The 20,384-nt window shown below is 42.5% G+C and overlaps 1 protein-coding gene across 6 annotated transcripts in view; it reads right to left on the reverse strand.

The window, feature by feature from the left end:
• Positions 1 to 3,194: 3,194 nt before the first annotated feature.
• The window catches only part of LOC117673969 (laminin subunit beta-1-like), a 96,336-nt gene continuing 79,146 nt past the window's right edge, over positions 3,195 to 20,384 (reverse strand). For 3 of the 6 annotated variants that reach the window (XM_034431718.3, XM_034431721.3, XM_034431719.3), the window contains exons 30-35: positions 19,718 to 19,862; positions 18,251 to 18,458; positions 16,859 to 17,000; positions 11,842 to 12,018; positions 9,252 to 9,399; positions 4,198 to 7,320 (exon numbers count right to left, since the gene is read on the reverse strand). In XM_034431718.3, the coding sequence (XP_034287609.3) occupies positions 7,187 to 7,320; positions 9,252 to 9,399; positions 11,842 to 12,018; positions 16,859 to 17,000; positions 18,251 to 18,458; positions 19,718 to 19,862 (954 nt within the window). In that variant the 3' untranslated portion in view covers positions 4,198 to 7,186. Of the gene's footprint in view, positions 3,217 to 4,089; positions 4,136 to 4,197; positions 7,321 to 9,251; positions 9,400 to 11,841; positions 12,019 to 16,858; positions 17,001 to 18,250; positions 18,459 to 19,717; positions 19,863 to 20,384 lie in introns of those variants that run through there. The other 3 variants (XR_015731693.1, XR_015731692.1, XR_004593629.3) reach the window with 3 other exon arrangements.

Below are 20,384 nucleotides of genomic sequence, written 5' to 3' on the forward strand. Positions count from 1 at the left end.
CCGCCAGCCGGCATTGTTTAGCTGACGGGACCCGGAGGAGACCAACTCCGTGGGATCTTACCGGTCGTTGGGAGTTACGTGGTAGAAGGCGGTCTCGAAGATACCCTGGCCCTGAGCCATGTAGGGCTTTAAAGGTAATAACCAACACCTTGAATTGTGACTGGAGACCAATAGGGAGCCAGTGCAGCTCGTGGAGAATTGGTGTAATGTGGGTGTACCTAGGTGCACCCACGACAGCTCGCGCGGCTGCGTTCTGGACCAACTGTAGTCTCCGAACACTTTTCAAGGGTAGCCCCATGTAGAGCGCATTGCAATAATCTAACCGTGAGGTGACAAGGGCATGAGTGACCGTGAGGAGAGCCTCTTGATCCAAGTAGGGTCGCAATTGGTGCACCAGGCGAGCCTGTGCAAAGGTCCCCCTAGCCACAGCTGTCAGATGTTGCTCTATATAAGTGAGAACTGTTGTTCTTACCAGTCTTATACTCATGAAATGTTGCTGGATTTCTCTATTCTATTCCAGTATTTTGTTTCCATAGTGAGGATTTAAAAATTTCTTCCTCAGAGTATTGTTATTATGGCAGACAACTAAAAGCCTCATTGAAGCCTCTAAATGTCAATTTATGGAGTTTTATGGTACTTTAAAATTGTTTTAAACATAGTTGCAGCGTGGTGAGCACAGAGTTACAAGGGAAGGGGGACACATCCTTATATGAACAGCAAAATTTTCTTTTGACACATATAGGAATGTATCTTTGCTTTTTTAAAAAGACTGGATTATCTAAGATTGTAAAAGATGCCCAACATACTGTATACTAAGAACAAATGATTTTCCTTCTTAATGGTACCGTAGTAAGAAGATCTATTTTGTGGTCATATCCGTCCTGAAATGCAACAATCTACAGTATTTTTCAGATCTTTCTTATCTCCGATTCTTGGAGAGTTTGGCCAAGGAACAGTCAGGATATATACTTAAAAAATTAAATTGGAAGGATTTCTTTGGAAGGATAATCAGGAACAAATAAATAATCACATGGAGAAGATATTGAATTTAAGGGCTGGAAAATCTCCATTCTAGAACTGGGTAGTTAGTTATTCCATTGTCCAGTGATCTCTCACTCACAGGCTAGGATGAGTTGAGAATAAAATCATGGTTTCAAGTCACAAAAGGACATGTTTGTGTCATGCATGGCTGCAAGCGTGGGGAAAATATTTTTCTTTTCCATCAAGTCCACACATTATACTTTGATTCTCTACACAGCATGCCTGTAAGTCCCAATGGGTATAACGCTGAATCGGAAATGTCTAGGAATTAAAATCAATTTTCTACAGTAAAAATAACACTCAGGAAGCGGGAGGGACAGGCTAATTTCCCTGTTTTTTCTAAGCTGACCTCCTTGGATGTTCTCAGGAATGTAGCTCTCCATTTCCGAATTTCACCTCCAGATTCTGCAAGTGAAGAACACGGTGGAGGGAGCTGACCTGCTCCAGTTGTTATAGATAAAGCACAACAAAACTCATCCACACAACTATGTTGTTACGTTGTCCTGGCGTTTCAAAAAGAGAAGGGATTGCCTGCAGTCCAGTTTGTCAGTTTAGTTCCACTTCCTATGGCTCCAGACTCAAAAATTCCGCTTCTACAGCAGTTCCATAGGTGAATAATCTGGTTTTAAATGATCTTCTGCAAGTAGACGGTTAGGCTAGCTTGTATATAATCTGTACTAGTTGACTTGCCAGTGTCATGTCTGCTTATTTCTTAACACAGTACCCATTTCCCCCCTCCTCCATGCTGTGGGTGGACAAACTCCCATCCCTGCTAAGGAGAGAGAAAGAGCAGGCTCCAGCTTTTCCTATGTACAAAATGGGCTGGTCTTCCAGACGGACTGGAATGTGCTTTCCCTAGCTTGCTCCTTTTCATGCGGAGAGCTGAGCATAGTTCTGAATTCTCTAATGCAAGTTAGGCATGTCTCCCCCTCCTGCTTTTACGTGAGGTGTCCCCCCCTCCTCACTCCCGCTTTTGAGAGATCTTTATACTGGCAAATGGAGAGTCCAGAAAAGGACCTTCTTGGAGGGGTACAAAATGAAAGAGATCTATTAAGTTCCGCCAATGCTGTTTGCTACTGCTACGATGCTGTACGATGGGAAGGGACAGCAAAATAAAGTTTTGCTAAAGGCTGTTTGTCAAAACATGCACTGCGCATCCAACGGATCCAGCAGTCTGGGTTGGTCCGACCCTGCCTGCTTCAATCAGCTGATTCATTCTAAAAGGGCAATCTTATTTCCAGCCATAGAATAGTATCTTGTTTCTAGTGTCGATCTAGGAATAAGCCTTTAGGCATTGCTTCGGGAGACCTACTATAGATACTTCCCTTCATCTGCCAAGCTCTGTGAATTTCGGCATGTCATTTCCAGATACAGCTACGTATGTGTGAGGGGAAAAAAAAAATCAGGGTTACACGATACAAAGGCTGCTTATCTATTTTGTGAACTAGGAACATTTGGAACCTTGGCCAGTATTTCTTAGCTGGAAAATAAGAACTAATTTCTTTCGATCAATTGATCAATCATCTGCGTGTGTGTGTGTGTGTGAGTGGTGGTATTCATCCGGTTCTATACGGTTTGGGCGAACTGGTAGCGGCAGCTGTGGGAGGATCCACCCACCTGCCCGGACATCATCATGTCCCATTTTTGACACTCTGCACATGCGCGGAAGCAGGGGTGGGTTCTACTTACCTTTACTACCGGTTTGGAATGGGAGCATGCACGCGTGTGTGCTTTGCTTGCATGCGAGCATGCGCTTCTGTGCATGCGCAGATCACCCGTGATGTCGTCGTGGTGGGTGGGCGGAGCATCCCGCTGGTTTTACTACCGGTTCTATAGAACCGGACCGAAACGGGAGCAATCCACCACTGCGCGGAAGTCCCTGCGCATGCTCACATTTGCGAACCGGTAGCAAAGGTAAGTGAATACCACCCCTGGTGTGTGTGTGTGTGTGTAAAATTGAAATAATTGATAATAATACAGTGACAGACTGAAGCAACAACATACTGGATATATCCCTATGATGTAGTTTATCATGCTGTAGGTATTTTTTTTACAAAAACAAGTTTTTATTGATAAAATTTAGCGAAGTATGAGCACAGATGAATGAGTATGAAAAATCAAGTCATTGCCATGCAGGTTAGGTGACAGATTTCATTAGCCTCAAATTTATCCAACCTGTTGAGAAACAGATGGAAAAGTATTACTGTATCCTAATTGGGGGGAGCAATAGACTTTTGTATGGCATTAGAGACTTATTATAACACGTCTCTTCTTCCTTTCTAGCTTAAAAGCCAGCCGTGGGAGGAACTACCACAAAAACACACTTGTTTTTCTCTTTCTGTTATAGGTAGTCCTTGATTTACAACCATTCATTTCGCAAACATTCAAAATTACATCAGCCACTGAAAAAAGCGACTAACAACCGATTCTCATATTTACTGTATAACCATCAAGCATTCCCATAGTCCTATGATCAGAATTTGGGTGCTTGGCAACCGGCATGTATTTACAATGATGGCAACATCCCAGGATCATCTGATCACAATTTGCAATCTTCCCAGACGACTTCTGAGCAGCAGAATTAGCGGGGGAAGCTAGATTCATTTCTCTGGGGGGCAAAAAAAGGTTGTAAAATCCCTTCGCTTCTGCCTTGCTTAGCAATGGAAATTCTGATTCCCATTGTGGTCATAAATCAAGGACTACCCTGCCTGTATCTGGAAATAAGTGAAGCATTGTTCTTTCCTTTTATTTAGAGATCATGTTTAGCTTCTGCTATTAATCCCTCCTCTTAATACTGTGGGCGTGATAAAAGTCAGAGAGATTTAATATTGGTGTGAAAAAGACATGTTTGATTTTTGTCTGACACCCAGCTATTAATGTACATTTTTTCCTCATGTTGGCTGAGAATGATGGGGGTTCGAGTCCAATATGTTTGGAAAACACTAGGATAAGGAAGTCTTCATTAAAAGCCTAGGCCAGGAAAAATTGCCTCAACAAAGAAAAGGGGATTCCCAAAGATCTTTCCATCGCAAGTAGATAAAGTAAAGCCGAAATATCTAGCTGCAGTTTCAGAGTTCAGGGTTCACAGGAATTCCTTGAAGCATAAATAAGATTAGTGTATCAGGAGGCACAGATATATAAATATACACCAGAAAATCAGAAAGGTCAAAGGCTTTATTACTACAAGGAAAGAACATTTTAAAATTCCACTTTGTAGACGTCTAGCTCCATTAAGTTAGGAAAACCCGTAAAGGTAGTGAGGCATTTCTTTATCTCCAGATAATTACATCTGTAACAGGAAAACATTACATGGAGGAGGGCATACTATATTGGGCTAAATATCTACCTAAGTAGCTTTGAAACACAGTCTTCTCTAAACAAATAGGTAAAAAAAAAATGGCTGTGGGAATCGAGTTGAATGATGGATGGAAGAAAAAAGAAAGAAAAAGCAAAGACCTCATAAAATCTAGGATTGCCTTCAATGCCCGCTGTATTGTACCGGATGGGTCTGAAGGGGAGGAGGAGACATGCAAATAAGGTAAAAACTTCAATTCATTTATTTTTCTGCATTTGTCAACACGGTTAAAAGAGAATCTCTTATCTATCTCATTCCAACAAATCATCTCTAACTGATCATTTGCTAAGTTGTCCAATTCTCCATCTCCATCTAATGTTTAATCAAACGTTGGAGGAAAATTCATCCACAGACTTTGGGGGAACCCTCTTCTCTCCTTACATTTTACTTGTACAGGGGAATAAGAGAACCAGAGTTCATCCTAAACTATTAAGATTACAATGGGTATGAATCTATTTCAATCTTTTTTTTATTCTTCCCAGCCCAACAGAATGTTGAAAAGAAATTATGTAAAGGGATTTAGGATTATGCCTGCCTATCAGTCGGTCTGTGTGTCTTTCTATCAGCAAAACTGATGTAAACTGGATATTTAAGGGGTGTGTGCAGAGGGAGAAATCAAGAAAAGAAAAATGGAGTTAGAAAATGGGTTAGATCTGATGAAGAATAATAAAGTTCAGAAACATGCATCCCAGTCCCCATTAGGGGACTGGAGGCTAAAACATATCAAGAATAGTTGCTGGAGTTGGGTATGACATGATAGCAACATGTTCCAATATCTAAGGGAGAGGGAGTCAACCTATTCTCCAAAATACCTGAAGGCAGGACAAGAAGTAATGGATGGAAACTAATGAAGGAGAGAAGCAACCTAAAACTGAGGAGACATTTCCTGACAGGACAATTAATCAGTGGAACGACTTGCCTCCAGAAGTTGTGGATGCTCCAACGCTGACAGTTTTTAAGATGAGATTGGACAACCATTTGTCTGAAATGATATGGGGTTTCCTGCCTGAGCAGGGGGTTGGACTAGAAGACCTCCAAGGTCCCTTCCAACTCTGTTATTCTGTTATCCCTATGGGAGACTCATAATAGGATGCTACCAGCTGCTCTATTCTTAAGCCTCCACTTATCCTGGTCAGGTGGCCCAAAATAGAGCCACTCTTAAAGGCCTGGAAAGAATTCTAGAAGCCATGCTAAGCATGCTTTCCATAACTTGCTTTTTAAAAAAAATAATATTAATGTGTGCTGATGTCTATGGTAACCCAAAATAATCATTACTGACATTTTTTTTAATTTATTTTTTTAAATTTGATTTATATGCCGCCCTTCTCCGAAGACTCAGGGCGGCTTACAATGCGCTAAGCAATAGCCTTCATCCTTTTGTATATTTATACAAAGTCAGCTTATTGCCCCCACAAACTGGGTCCTCAATTTACCTACCTTAGAAAGGATGGAAGGCTGAGTCAACCTTGAGCCTTGGCGAGATTCGAACCCTGCAGTAATTGCAGGCAGCTGGTCTTAATAACCAGCTTAATAACAGGGTGCCTTAAACCCCTGTACTACCAAGGTCCCTCCATTAACTCACTAATGGAAGTTCCTCATCTGGAGTGGGATATAGGAGACCTTCATAAGTATTCATAGGAGGTGAATATTGTGTCATGACCTGCAGTCTTCTCCAAACCAGCAATGTTGGACTTAAAACCATACAATAGTAAGTTGAAAATCATCATGGAGATCTTTTAGTCCAACCTTGGACTAGAAGATCTTTATATCACGACATACAAATGGTTGTTCAGCCTTTGTTTGAAAACCACCAGTGATGGAGCGGCCATGACTCCAGGAGGGGTTTCACTGCTTAATGGTTGTCACAGTTAGGAAATTTCTCCTAATTCTGAGTTTGTATGTGTCTTGCTGTAACCAACACCTAGTTGCTAACTGATGACTATGGGAATTGAGGGAACCAGGATAGGAAAATCTCTTAGAAAATTATTGTTTTTGTGTATATGTGCATTACTTTATTTTAAAAAAATAAGGACACCAATAATTAAAAAAGATGTCAGGAAAGATCAGTAATCTCAAATGGCAGTCAATTAAATTAGCTTTTATGGCATTCATATTGGCAGCCTGGATGATACAGAAATGATGGCTGTTTCCACACTATAATGAAAATAACATTGTGAATGGTAAGAAGAGGGTACTGAAAGAGGAAGTATTTCCATAACCAGGATAATAATTTGGTGCCTTCAAATCATGGTTGACTGGTGGCAACTGCCTGGATAAGTCCCTGCTGTTTCCTTGGCAAGATTGCAGAAGTTGGTTTGCCTGTGGCTCTTTTCTAGGGCAGAGAGTGAGTGACTGGCCCAAGGTCACCTCGCTGGTTCATGCCTTAGGCAAGACTAAAACTCATAATCTCCTGGTTTCTAGCCTAGTGCCTTAACCACTACACCAAACTGGTTCCCATTCTACGACTACAGGGGGAATATTCTATCTCTCCAGCTGATACCTTCAGAAACTGGCCTATGTTCCAGAGTTCTGGGTCAAAACAAACTAGACATATTGTTTGTACAAAACATTCACATTAAAATCATCCTATTAACGCCTGATCCCAGGTAGATTTAAGTGCTACACTCAGTTGAGGATGAAATGATCTGGGTTACATTAAGACTCTGGATTTACTGCCAAAGTCTTGTCTCTAAGAGCCAATTATTGACGTCAGTAGAAAGCACCATACCATAGTTGTGTCTGGAGTTGGCAGGAAGCCAACCCAAAGGGCTGTCCACAGAAACCTTGACCTTAGCAGGTAGCATAGGCAGTGGCTTTGTCTTGGATATACCGCAGTAATTCCAGTGCAGTGTACTCCAACTCCTGCAGTTTTGTGGTTTTGCTCGTCATTTCTTTCTCATTGTCCTCAAAGCGCTTCTCCAATTCTGAAAGAATAGCCAGAAATTTTTAAAATTTGAGACATTGCAGACTATGGAACACTTTCTTTACTCTGGTGCCTTCCAGAAGCATAGGGTTTATACTGCTGCAACAGCCAGAATTTCTATCCAGCTTGGCAAAGATGCAACTTTAGTTACACTAAGATGCAGACCAGGAATTCCATCGCATCTAAAGGCCCCAGATTAGGAAACACTGTCCTGAAATAGCAAGGGGTTTTTTTTTTTGCTTTTAAGAAGGGGAGTGAGATGCATGAAGCAAAATGCCAAAGCTGTTACATTATGAATGATGGATTCTGATCGTACTGTTACTTCAAAACTCCAAACTTTGGTGATGATAATGGCTCTGAATTTAATTTTTACAAAACCTGCCTTGATTTGAATAGCTGCACTATTATTAATTTAAATATTCCAGCATCTGCTAAAGTAACCTCAAACCCTATTCCAAGTCAGAGTTCCCTTGAAATCATAGCCTCTTTGCATTTTGAATATTTTCTAAAAACCGCGAGACGATTTTCATTGTGCAACTTATTGTGTTATGTTCACATGGCATGCTTAGCGAGGTCCCTAACTCCCTAAATGATCAGGATATATATTATCTGGTTTTAAATTTTGTGTATTTATGTATTTTATTGCTTGGCTGTTCACCGCCCTGAGTCCTTCGGGAGTAGGGCGGTATACAAATCAAATAAACTAAACTAAACTAAACATCATCTGTTATTGTTCAGTAGATTGTTTAGCCTGGGGTAGTGGCACCCTGGACTACGTAGTCTCAAAGGTGCTTTTTTTTCTTCAAAAGGCAACTGGATTGTTTTTTTTCCCTGAGATAGAAGGAGAAGAAAACGTTTCGCTTCTCATCCAAGAAGCTTCATCACTTCTGATGATGTGGGGGGAGGGGGGAATAGGATAAGTATTGACAGTTGAGATTGGATGGGGTGGTGGTGGAAGGATAGATTCTGATAGGATGGGGGAGGGGGCGGAATGGAAGGATTGTATTTCTTTGCAGTCATCTGGTCATTAGTACTCTTTCTGAGACCTCTAGAGGCCACTTGGGGGTTTATCTTTGTCCTTGGGGTCACCTGAATCAGGGTGCAATTGTTTGTGGAATCTTCTTGGAACAGTTGCAAAAGTTGCATTGTAAACTAGAGATAGGTGGAATCTTACTCCTCCCCCTCTGTTGAGGGAGGGGTGTTCAGTTCTAACACAGATGGATTACAGGTAATCCTCGATTTACAACAGTTCATTTAGTGACTGTTCAGAGTTACAACATCACTGAAAAAAAGTGACTTAGGACTGTTTTTCACATTTACGACAGTTGTAGCATTCTCATGGTCATGCTGATTTATATTCAGATGCTTGACAACTGACTCACATTTATGACGGTTGAAGTGTCCCGGGGTCAGATGATCTCCTTTTGCGACCTTCTGACAAGCAAAATTAATGGGGAAACCAGATTCACTTAACAACAATAAGCTGACTTTGTATAAATATACAAAAGTATGAAGGCTATTGCTTAATGCATTGTAAGTTGCCCTGAGTCTCTGGAGAAGGGCGGCATATAAATCAAATTTAAAAACAAAACAAAACCATGTTATTCATTTAACAGCTGCAGTGATTCACTTAACAAATGTGGCAAGAAAAGACGTAAAAAGGGGGAAAACTCACTTAACAAATTTCTCACTTAGCAACATAAATTATGGGCTCAATTGTGGTCATACATTGAGGACTACCTGTGTTTACCCCTCTTTCAAACCAATAGTCCTCTCTATCCAAAATGTGGACTTTGTGCTGGACAATGTAGCTCTGTTCCCATACCACCTGTCAATAAATATCCATCATCAACACCAATGTTTATTTTTTGAATATATTTGAGAAGATACATGAGGTTGGGATTTAGCCAAACTCTCCTCTTGGATTCTCACCTTCCAGTTTTCTTTTGCTGTTGTTGGCCTTATCTAGGAGGTTCTGGGCTTCCTCCCTAAGATTTTTCAGCCTGAGCAGGACATCCTTGGGCTGTTTCTCCAATTCGTCCTGCAGCTTCTGGTAGTTCTGTTTCACCTCGTCTACCTCCTGGACACAGAGGGAAAAACATCATCACAAAGTGAATGGGTAAAAGTTGGCAATCAATCCCAGAGTAAATATGGGTGAAGAATGGTGAGGTGGTTGCCTTTGAGCCAACCGCTAGTCTATTTCCAGCAAACCAAGCAGATGAAGAAATTAGGTCCCAGAAATTAAGAACAGTATCTAGGTTTCCATACCACCTTCAGAACTGTTAGTGGACTTTGCAAGCCATTTACAAACTTCTAGACCCGTGATGGCAAACCTATGGCATGCGTGCCACAGGTGGCATGCAGAGCCCTCTCTGCGGGTACATGAGCCATCGCCCCAGTTCAGCTCCATCGTGCATGTGCATGCGCCTCCTGCCAGCCAGCTGGTTTTTGGGTCTCTGCTGTGCATGTGCGGGGTCAGGCGAATGTGGGAGATGCATGTGTATGTGCGGGGGGTGCGGTGCACATGGGGGGGTCGCGTGCTCATGCGTGGTGGGGCACACCGGGGGGGGTGTCAGCACGCGGCGACAAAAAGCCTAGCCATCACTGTTCTAGACAGATCAAATGAAACCATGGCCTATCTCACAATTTATCTAAGTCAGCAGCCGTTCTGCATTTTTCTCTTGATGTGCTTGATCACTTGATCATGGCTTGTCATTTACCATGTTTCTACTCTGCCTGCAGGCTTTATTTTTGGCACTTGGGGGATACTTTGCAGCGGTGACCAATATTTCTCCTGCAATCCTACTGATCTCTATTTTCCAGATATTCTAATTAACAGATGTAAAGCATACAAAGAGTATAACCTCTGGCAGAATTAACATATACACACACGTAGATTAATTGATTGTGAGTTCATTCTTCTGTTCCCTAACTGTGATACAAACAGGCCTTGGTAATCTTTTTAATATGCTGTAACTTAATGATGTTGCCTTTTGAGTTGTTTTTCAGAGGCAGATTTGGCTATTTCAGTTTTAATGAACAGTGGTCTTTTGTGTCATCCCTCAACAGAGTTTCTGCTGTGGGCCTGATCTAGTATGCTTTCTTTAATTTCTTTAATTCAATTTAGTCACGGCTCAACTCTGAATCGATTCTAGGCGGCTCACAATATAGCAAAGCAAGATAAAAGCACAATACCGCACAAAATAAATTGACAAGATGGGATCCAGCCACTCCATACAAAAACATACACAAAACCTACATTTAAAAAAAGGGGCCCCATCCACCCTCACCCAAACCCTGAGCACATAAATGCTTCATCAAGGTTACGATTGATGATTAGGGAATGGGATCTGTTCAACATCTACTGGCCATTTCAGATTGCCATGAGAATATTTCCTCCTCTCTCGCTGTTGGGCATTGCCCTCCATTACCATTTTGGTGGCATGAGAGACTGATGCCATGTGGTTCCCATAGAGACATCTGCCTATCTAATGCCTGATTGATGCTTTCCAAAGTACTCGCCAGATCTTACAAGGTCTCCTTAAAAACATGGAAACTAGAAAGAGAAACATGGAAACTAGAACAAACTAGAAAAAATGCAGAGAAGAGCAGTAAAGATGATTAGGGGACTGGAGGCTAAAATATATGAAGAACGGTTGCTGGAACGGGATATGTCTAGTCTGATGAAAAGAAGGACTGGGGTGACATGATAGCAGTGTTCCACTATCTCAGGGGCTGCCACAAAGAAGATGGAGTCAAACTATTCTCCAAAGCACCTGAGGGTAGAACATGAAGCAATGGGTGGAAACTAATAAGGAGAGAAGCAACTTAGAACTAAGGAGAAATTTCCTGACAATTAGAACAATTAATCAATGGAACAACTTGCCTCCGGAGGTTGTCAATGCTCCAACACTGGAAATTTTTAAGAAGATGTTGGATAACCATTTGTGTGAAGTGGTGTAGGGTTTCCTGCCTAAGCAGGGGGTTGGACTAGAAGACCTCCAAGGTCCAAGGTGCAGGAGACCGAGTGCTGCCTTTCACACCCACTGGCCATGCCCATCATGGCCACGCCCACCCAGCCGGTCATTAGGGCAGAGAACCGGTTGTTAAGTTATTTGAATCCCACCACTGGATGAATACTAATAATTTGAATCATCTTTTCTACAAAGCCCTGTGCAGAAAGACAACGGACCTTTCAAGGGAAGGAGATATACAGGAAGTTCCAAAGAGGAGACGAAGATAGAGGCCATTACCAAGAAGGAGATACAACAAGGTGGGGGAAAACATGTCAAGTAGCAGTTCTGGAATTCTTCTGTTTTTCAACCTTGGCAACTATAAGATATGTAGACTTCAACTACCAGAATTCTCCAGCCAGCATGAATTCTGGGAGTTGAAGTCCACACATCTTAAAGTTTCCAAGGATGAGGAAAAACTGCACTATAGTGTGAATCTACAGTTCGTTACTACCACTATGGAAAACAGTTGCCTTTAATGAAAGTAATGACAAGGATGGGTCTCTCACATTTTTAAGCCGGAGGGCTATGTTAGTGGCACGCTCAGCTTTTCCCGTGGCCTGCTGAGCTTGGCGTTGATTATCCTGGGACTTCTTTTGTAAGGTGGCCACATCCTGTGCCAAGTCTTTCAGACGCCTTTCCAGTCGCAGTTCCTTATTGAGGAGTGTTTCAAGCTGGCTCCCAGCCTGAGAGAAAAGAAAGTCACAAAGCATGATTAAGGGTTGACTTTTGAGAAAGGTTACATCCACATTCAGGGCACATTCACACAAAAATGAGTTTTGGAATTGGGACTCCTCCAGTATATCTTTGGCACACAAAGATTGGAATTAATAGAAAGTTAATAGAGTAGAATAATGCTTCCCAAATGTTTATGGAGATTCTCAGTCATCCAGGTCATGGTTGTCCCAAAGGTGCTTTTTCAAGAGGAAACTGAACTTTCTGGTTTTTCTTTGAAGTCGTTTCGCTTCTCATCCAAGAAGCTTCTTCAGCTCTATAGCTTCCCACGAGCTGAAGAAGCTTATTGGATGAGAAGCGAAATGTCTTCAAAGAAAAACCAGAAAGTCCAGTTGCCTCTTGAAAAAGCACCTCTGGGATGCTTCCCAAATGTTTCCTTCATTACCCCAAACTACTTATCAGAAATTCCCTAAAACTGACTTTAAGTCAATTTTATTTATGTCCTGCCTTTTTTTGGGAGGGAGGTCAATTGTAACTTTGAATAGTTGCTAAGTGACCAGTCAGAAGTTGATGACTACCTGTATGAGCTGAAAGTTATATCCAAATGTATGTCAGAAAATATTAATTAGAGTCAACTGGGTTAATGTGGGCATATAGGGAAGTCAGAATTCATAGGCTGGTAATAGTTGCAGTACAATGAATAACGAATAATAGAAAAAACAAACATGAGTTTGGGGGAAAATACACAACATTCTAAATCAATGTGATCCTATAGAAAAAAAGTATTCCATTAGATTTCTTAGGTGAATAGGCATAGATGATATGTGAGACCGCAGAAAAAGTGATTCGGTTATTCAGAAACCCACAAATGAATAGTTTGGCAACTGCTGTTCAGAAATAATTATATGTTGGGCTGTTGGACTGAGCTCCGAGCTTGGCAATTTGGTTGCAAATGTTTCGTCACCATTTGAGCGCACTGATGATGTCTCCTTGAATGGTGACAAAACGTTTGCAACCAAATTGCCAAGCTTGGAGCTCAGACCAATAGCCCAGCTACTTATATTCAAATACATTTCATAATTATATGTTTCTTTAGAATATACAACAATGCTTTAACCATAAAACTATTCATGTGCAAGCATAAAAAAAACCTGATTGATTTGATTGTCTATGATGAAAGCCTTGAAAGAATTACTGAAGGTCCAAGTATATATAGTAAGAAGGTCTGAATGTGAGATGTCATGAGTGGATCAGAGAAAAATCATTTTGGAAGAAAGGAAGGAAGTGAAAGAAATGAAAAGTATACTAACTGCAAGAGAAAGCATGAGCCTCACATGAAACATCATTAGAAGATAGATTAATCTCCTAATACAGGAGGAGCCAGGATTAATAGAAAATGAGTGTAAGGAAAGGGGATTTGGAAGTGATGTGGAACAGAATGATAAGAATTAAGCTGCAGACGACAGGGGGTTTGTGGAATTACATTAATATGAAATATGAAAAAGAATGCTTGCTGGAAGGATGAAGTTGTAGATAAGAAAAATTGCATAGAAGAAAATGATTGCTGCAATAAATTAGAGAAAGATACTGTATAATATATAGGGCAATAAAATGATAATCGTAAAGGATGCACAGGTAATCCTTGACTTACGATCTTAACTGAGGCCAGAATTGTCCCAAAAATGCTTTTTCAGGAGGCAACTGGACTTTCTTGTTTTTTTTTTTTTCTTTTGAAGACTTTTCGCTTCTCACCGTGACCTGGTTGACTGAGAATCTCTATAGACTTTTAGCTATACAATTTGGGATGAACACCCTTTGAATGGTGTGAAAGTAGGAATGGATTTCCAGAAGAAAAAAATTGCAGACTACAGGAACCAGGAGCACTACTCAGGTGACCCTGAGGACACAGATATACCTCCACGTGCTTCAGCGACCCTCTAAAACAGGCCTGTCAAACTCCCGGCCCACGGGCCAGATGCGTCACGCGCTGGCCACGCCCAGTTTAGAGAAGGGGGGAAAAAGTTCCGATACGTCACGTGACACCGCCATGATGCCGTGAGTTTGACACCCTTGCTCTAAAAGGATGCAGATTTACCAGCTGTCTGCAAGGAATAGAAATCCTTCCATTCCCCACTGCCCTGTCAGAGCTGAAGAAGCTTCTTGGATGAGAAGCAAAACATCTTCAAAAGAAAAAACAAGAAAGTACAGTTGTCTCCTGAAAAAGCACCTTTGGGACAACCATGACCTGTATGACTCAGAATCTCTATAGTCTTTGAGGCCACAATTATAGTCATAAGTTGTGTTGGTCATAAAATTGTTTTTTGCAGGGGTCACAGCTTTGCCGAACAGATCTAAGTGCCAATTTTCAGCAAAACCATCATAAAATGCTGTTACATGATTGTGGGAGGCTGCAAATGACTGTAAAAGTGACCATGTTGCCCAAGGACCTCAAACTTGATCATGTGACGATGATGAGGGCAACCATCAGAACTTCAAATCTGAGTCATATGTAGCCCCAAGGCAGGCCCGTCGTAACTTTGAAACGGTCACTAGTCAGGGATTAGCTGTATCTATTTTGCTGCTAAATCTGCCTTCTGATGTTTAAGAATAATAAGATGCCAGAGAATTTTTTAAAATCTTCCATAATCAGAAAAGTAACCTTCTCATTTCCATCTCATAAACAACCCCTCAGTCTGAAGTTTTAGTGCTATACCATTTTGCTTATTTTAATTATATCGTAAAATAAACTGGCAAGATCGGTATATATTTGACAGATGGTACTGATTATGGATTACTGGGACCATTTCATAATAGCCATGATAGGATTTTGTACAGTGGTGGGTTTCAAAATTTTTTACTACTGGTTCTGTGGGTGTGGCTTGGTGGGCGTGGCTTGGTGGGCGTGGCATGGGAAGGATACTGTAAAATCTCCATTCCCACCCGACTCCAGGGGACGGATACTGCAAAATCCCTATTTCCTCCCGATCACTTTGGACTCGGGAGGCAGAGATTAGATGGGGACGGGGCCAGTCAGAATTTTTACTACCGGTTCTCCGAACTACTCAAAATTTCTGCTACTGGTTCTCCAGAACTTGTCAGAACCTGCTGAAACTCACCTCTGATTTTGAAGCAGAAGTGACTGTTTTGTGGCACCATAAAAGTCTAAATTTATATTTATGTGTGTATATGTGACATTTTAGCATTACCAATTTGGTATCACAAATACATCTCTCATGCATCAATGGTAATTCCATAATGTTGGGGGCATGTACAATACATATTATATTCAGGTTAAGACTAGATTGGTTGACATTCTGTATGCAGACTGACGCCAAGATCATTTAAAAATGGACTAGAAGAAGTCAGATAAAGCAGGGGATACTGTGAGGATGAGATAAGCTATATTTAATGCATTAACCAGAGGCCTTTCAAAAGGGTGCTGATATATGGTGAAGTGATCTTGCAAACAATGACGGATACTTAAGAGAGGGAAGTGTAACTCCTTCAGTGAGCTTGGTACTATTAGGCACTGCCTCTCAACCCTGATAACGTTAAGATGTGTGCTGGCTGGGGAATTCTGGGATTGGAAATCCACTCATTTTCAAGTGGCCAAGGTTGAAGAACATTGCTATTAGGTACCCAAAGCTTCATAGAATCATAATCCACTGGCTTAATACAGGTAGTCCTCGATTTACAACAGTTCATTGAGTGACCATTCAAACTGGTCCATTCCCATTTGCGATTTTTGAAGCCTCCCCATGATTCACGTGATCAAATTTCAGATGCTTGGCGACTGATTCACATGTATGACGGCTGCGGTGTCCCAAGGTCACGTGATCACACTTTGCAACCTCCTGACGAGCAAAGTCAAGGGGGGAAAGCCGGATTCACTTAACAACCGGGTTACTAACTTTATCAAGTGCAGTGATTCACTTAACAACTGTGGCAAGAAAGGTGGTAAAATGGGGCAAAACTCACTTAACAAATGTCTCATTTAATAACAGAAATGTTTGGGGCTCAATTGTGGTCGTAAGTCGAGGACTACCTGCATCAAAGAGCTTTTGCCCTCAGGAAATATCCATGACATTTTCAGCTTTGGAGTGACATTAAAGGGCATTTTCTTAAATGCCAGTCTTGGGTGATGCTGAAAAGCAAAAGAGGATTGGTTCATTCATTATGTGGCCATCAAGTTGTTTTCAACTCCTAGAGACCACTTAGATAAAGAGTTTTTCCGGGACATTCCTGTCTTTCAGGTTTCTCAAAGGTTGCACTTATCGCCACTGAACGAGAGTCCAAAAGTGGTTTGGATCTGGTTAATCCCTGGATGGGAGATGTCAAGAAAATACCAGGGCTATAAATTAATTTGGGAATACAAATACAAGTCCCAAGAGAAGGCAGCAGATTGATTCTTTGTTGACAAGAAAATGGCATGCACGCAGCCCTGAAAACAGGAGGAGCTGAATTTGAGTCTTACCTCCAGAATCATGGAAGGGCAGAATGAAAGGGCAGATACAGAAAATACTCCGGAACTGTCCACTGAAATAGCCCTTAGACTATACCACTTCACGGTGCTTTTACAGTCCTCTGTAAGCGGTTTTACAGAGTCAGCCTATTGCCCCCAACAATCTGGGTCCTCGTTTCACCCACCTCTGAAGGATGGAAGGCTGAGTCAACCTTGAACCTGGTGAGATTCGATCTGCCAAATTGCAGTCAGCCGGCAGTCAGCAGAGGTAGCCTGCAGTACTGCATTCTAACCACTGCGTCACCACAGAATATCTGAAAAGCTATCCAGGGTCTTGATTACCTCACAACTCCCTTCCTTCCCAAAAATTAGAAACTTCTGCACTTCACCTGTTTGACTTTGCCTTCCACACTCTGGATGGCTTCTTTTGTCTTTTTCAGGGCCTGCTCAGCTGCCTTCACTTTGTTCTTGGCACTGTCCAGTGCTCCAGATGTTTCTGCCACCGTTTCCTGTACACCTTCTGCTTTTTTCCTGTGGAGAAGAAGCACAACAAAACAAAAGAACTTCATCACATTTCACCAAGGGTAACCGTTATTGCATATTAAGCTTTGGGGACGAAAGTATAGGTAGTCCACAGGTTACGACAGCCATCTGGAGTGGAATTTCTGTTGCTAAGCAATGCAGTTATAAACCACGATGATATGTAACCACATCATTTAGGCGATAGCAATCCCAACAGTCCCAGTTGCTATCATAACCAAAAACCATGCAGCTTGTTAAGAGAAAACAAACTACATGACCAGAGTCCTAGGCAAAGCCTTGATAGTACAGGGGTTTAGTGCACCCTGTTATTAACACAGCTGCCTGCAATTTCTGCTGGTTCGAATCTCTCCAAGGCTCAAGGTTGACTCAGCCTTCCATCCTTTCAAAGGTAGGTGAAATGAGGACCCAGTTTGTGGGGGCAATAAGCTGACTTTGTATAAATATACAAAAGGATGAAGGCTATTGCTTAACGCATTGTAAGCCGCCCTGAGTCTCCGGAGAAGGGCGGCATATAAATCAAATTAAAAAAAAAAAAAAAAGCAGGCTCGTGGGTGAGGAGCTACGGCTGAGTAGAACTGAATGTGGGTTGGCTGGTGAGGGGCTGGGGGAGGGCAGGAAGGCGCTCCTTGAATGCAGGGAGACCAGCGGGTACCACTAGAGAGCATGGGCAGGAAGGTGGGTACTACAGAGATATCTACAGGTAGTCCTCAACTTACAGCCGTTCAAAGTGGCAACATTTAGTGACCGTTCAAGGTTACCACGGCACTGAAAATGTGACTTATGACTCTTTTTCACAGTTACGACCTATGCAGCATCCCCACAATCATGTGATCAAAATTCTGATGCTCGGCAACTGGGATCGTTGCTGTGTCCCGAGGTCATGTGACCTTCTCACGAGCAAAGTCAGCGAGGAAGCCAGATTCACTTAACAACTGGGTTAGTAACTTATCAGCTGCGGTCCTTGAGTTTGATACCCCTGCAATATGCTAAGGTGAGGGCTGCATCCTCACAACATAGCGAATCACAGCACGGGTCCCGTGCTAACCTTTGAACTTCAGAAGGGGATAATAAAAGATGAGAGGGACCCATCCTACCCAAGGTCACATGCTCTCGTTGGCCCTTAAGCTTGGATCCCGACTAAATGACCTGATCCTGCAAAATATGTAACATTGTGATTTCCTTACCGAAAAATTGAATGAATAAAATGGGTTGGTTTTGTTCCTGCCAGAGACACTTACCTGGCCTGTTCTGCTTTCGTCAGCAAATCCCTAGCAAGGGTTAGGTTTTGCACTGTACAGTTCAGGATAACATCCACTCTGTTAAGCTGGCCAATTCTGTCCCAGATCTCCTTAATCAGACTGTCGATCTCACTTTGGCTGATGGGCTGGGGAATGTTCAGGACCTGTTGGGCCACCAGCTCAATGCTCTCTGGATCGGCACCTTCCTCTAGGGAGCAAAAGCACAGGCCTTTAATGTCCTCCTACCCTGCAAACTGTCCATCCAGCTTCCCAGTCACCAGCCTAGCCCCCTCCCCCAAAACCAATTATTACAATATGAACATTGTCAGGACACACTTCCATTACTAAGATCCTTATTCTCCTTCCTGCGTAGGGCAAGAATGGGTGGAAGCTTTACAGAGGGAGATCCAAACTCAAAATGAGGAATTTTTAGCCCCCACAAATCCTCATTAGCCTGACTAGGTGGCTCAGAGGCTAAGACAAGTGAGCTTGTCGATCAGAAAGGTTGGCAGTTTGGCGGTTCGAATCCCTAGTACTGGTCTCCTGCGTGAGCAGGGGGTTGGACTAGATGACCTCCAAGGTCCCTTCCAACTTTGTTACTGTTACTAATTTCTTGAGCGTGAGAGTCCCTAGAATCATGGGAGCTTCATCCCCGGAAGTTTTCAAGTAAAGGTTGGATAGCCATAAATCTGTAGATATTCTCAATCATCCAGGTGAGGGGTCTCCAACCTTGGCAACTTGAAAACTTGTGGACTTCAACTCCCAGAATTCCTCAGCCAGGCTGAGGAAGCTGGCTGAGGAATTCTGGGAGTTGAAATCCACGAGTCTTAAAGTTGCCAAGGTTGGAGACCCCTGATCCAGGTCATGGTTGTCCCAAAGGTGCTTTATCAGGAGGCAACTGGACTTTCTTGGGTTTTTTTCTTTTGAAAACATTTCACTTCTCATCCAAGAAGCTTCTTCAGCTCTGACAGGATAATGGGGAATGGAAGCAGAGATGGGTTTCAGCAGGTTCTAACCAGTTCTGGAGAACCAGTAGCGGAAATTTTGAGTAGTTCGGAGAACCGGTAGTAAAAATTCTGACTGGCCCCGCCCCCATCTATTCTCTGCCACCTGAGTCTCAGCTGATCAGGAGGAAATGGGGATTTTGCAGTAACCTTCCCCTGGAGTAGGGTGGGAATGGAGATTTTACAGTATCCTTCCCAAGCCATGCCCACCAAGCCACACCCACAGAACCGGTAGTAAAAAATTTGAAACCCACCACTGAATGGAAGGTTGGATAGCCATGTGTCTGGGGAGAGCATGAGGATTCCTGCTCTGGGCTGGGGATTAGATTAGAAGATCTCCAATATTTCTCCTAACCCTATGATTCTACGAAGGTGGGATTTACATTTTATTAAGGCAGCAGGAGAATACATTTACTTTTAGACATACTTTATTTCAGGTTTGGTGTGAGCAATGCTCTGGTACCTGCTAGGAAGTCTTTTATCTTCTGGATGAATTCTCTCAGCTTGGCTGTGGACTTCTCCACCTGATTCCGAGCTCCTTGAGCATTGTCCAAGATGTCCTGAGCATGATTCCTGGCATCCTGTGCCAGGTTCTGGACTTCTTGTACCTAGAATGGAAGCTTCAGCTTAGTATTTCTCAGGGGCATCTAGTAGGGGGATCAAAAAAATGATGCCGTGACCATGTAATGCAGGGGTGTGAAACTCAAGGCCCGCGGTTCAGATGCGGTCCACGGGGTGCTTAGATCTGGCCTGCAGAGCCATCCTGAAAACAGCCCTGGCACCTCTGCCAGCAAAACAGAGCTCACGAGGGCTGCGCATGGACCTCCTGAGCTCCATTTTTGCTGGCAGAGGGTTGCCGCCGCAGCCAAAAACAAAACTCGGGAGCCAATTTTTGTTGGCACCACGGGCGCCCCCGACCCGAATGATGTCAAGCTGGCCATGCCCACCCCATGAGGTCAAACACAACCCTGATGTGGCCCGCAATGAAATCTAGTTTGGCATCCCTGATGTAATGCATGTAGGGTGGGCTTTGTTTGAACAATGGTAAATACTATCTTGATTTTTTTTTCAATTCAACCTGTGCACTTTACTGTAGTGGGTTTTATTTATTTATTTATTTGATTTATATT

Source organism: Pantherophis guttatus, chromosome 2 (genome assembly GCF_059756535.1).
Source record: "Pantherophis guttatus breed Tessera chromosome 2, ASM5975653v1, whole genome shotgun sequence".
Taxonomy (NCBI): domain Eukaryota; kingdom Metazoa; phylum Chordata; class Lepidosauria; order Squamata; family Colubridae; genus Pantherophis; species Pantherophis guttatus.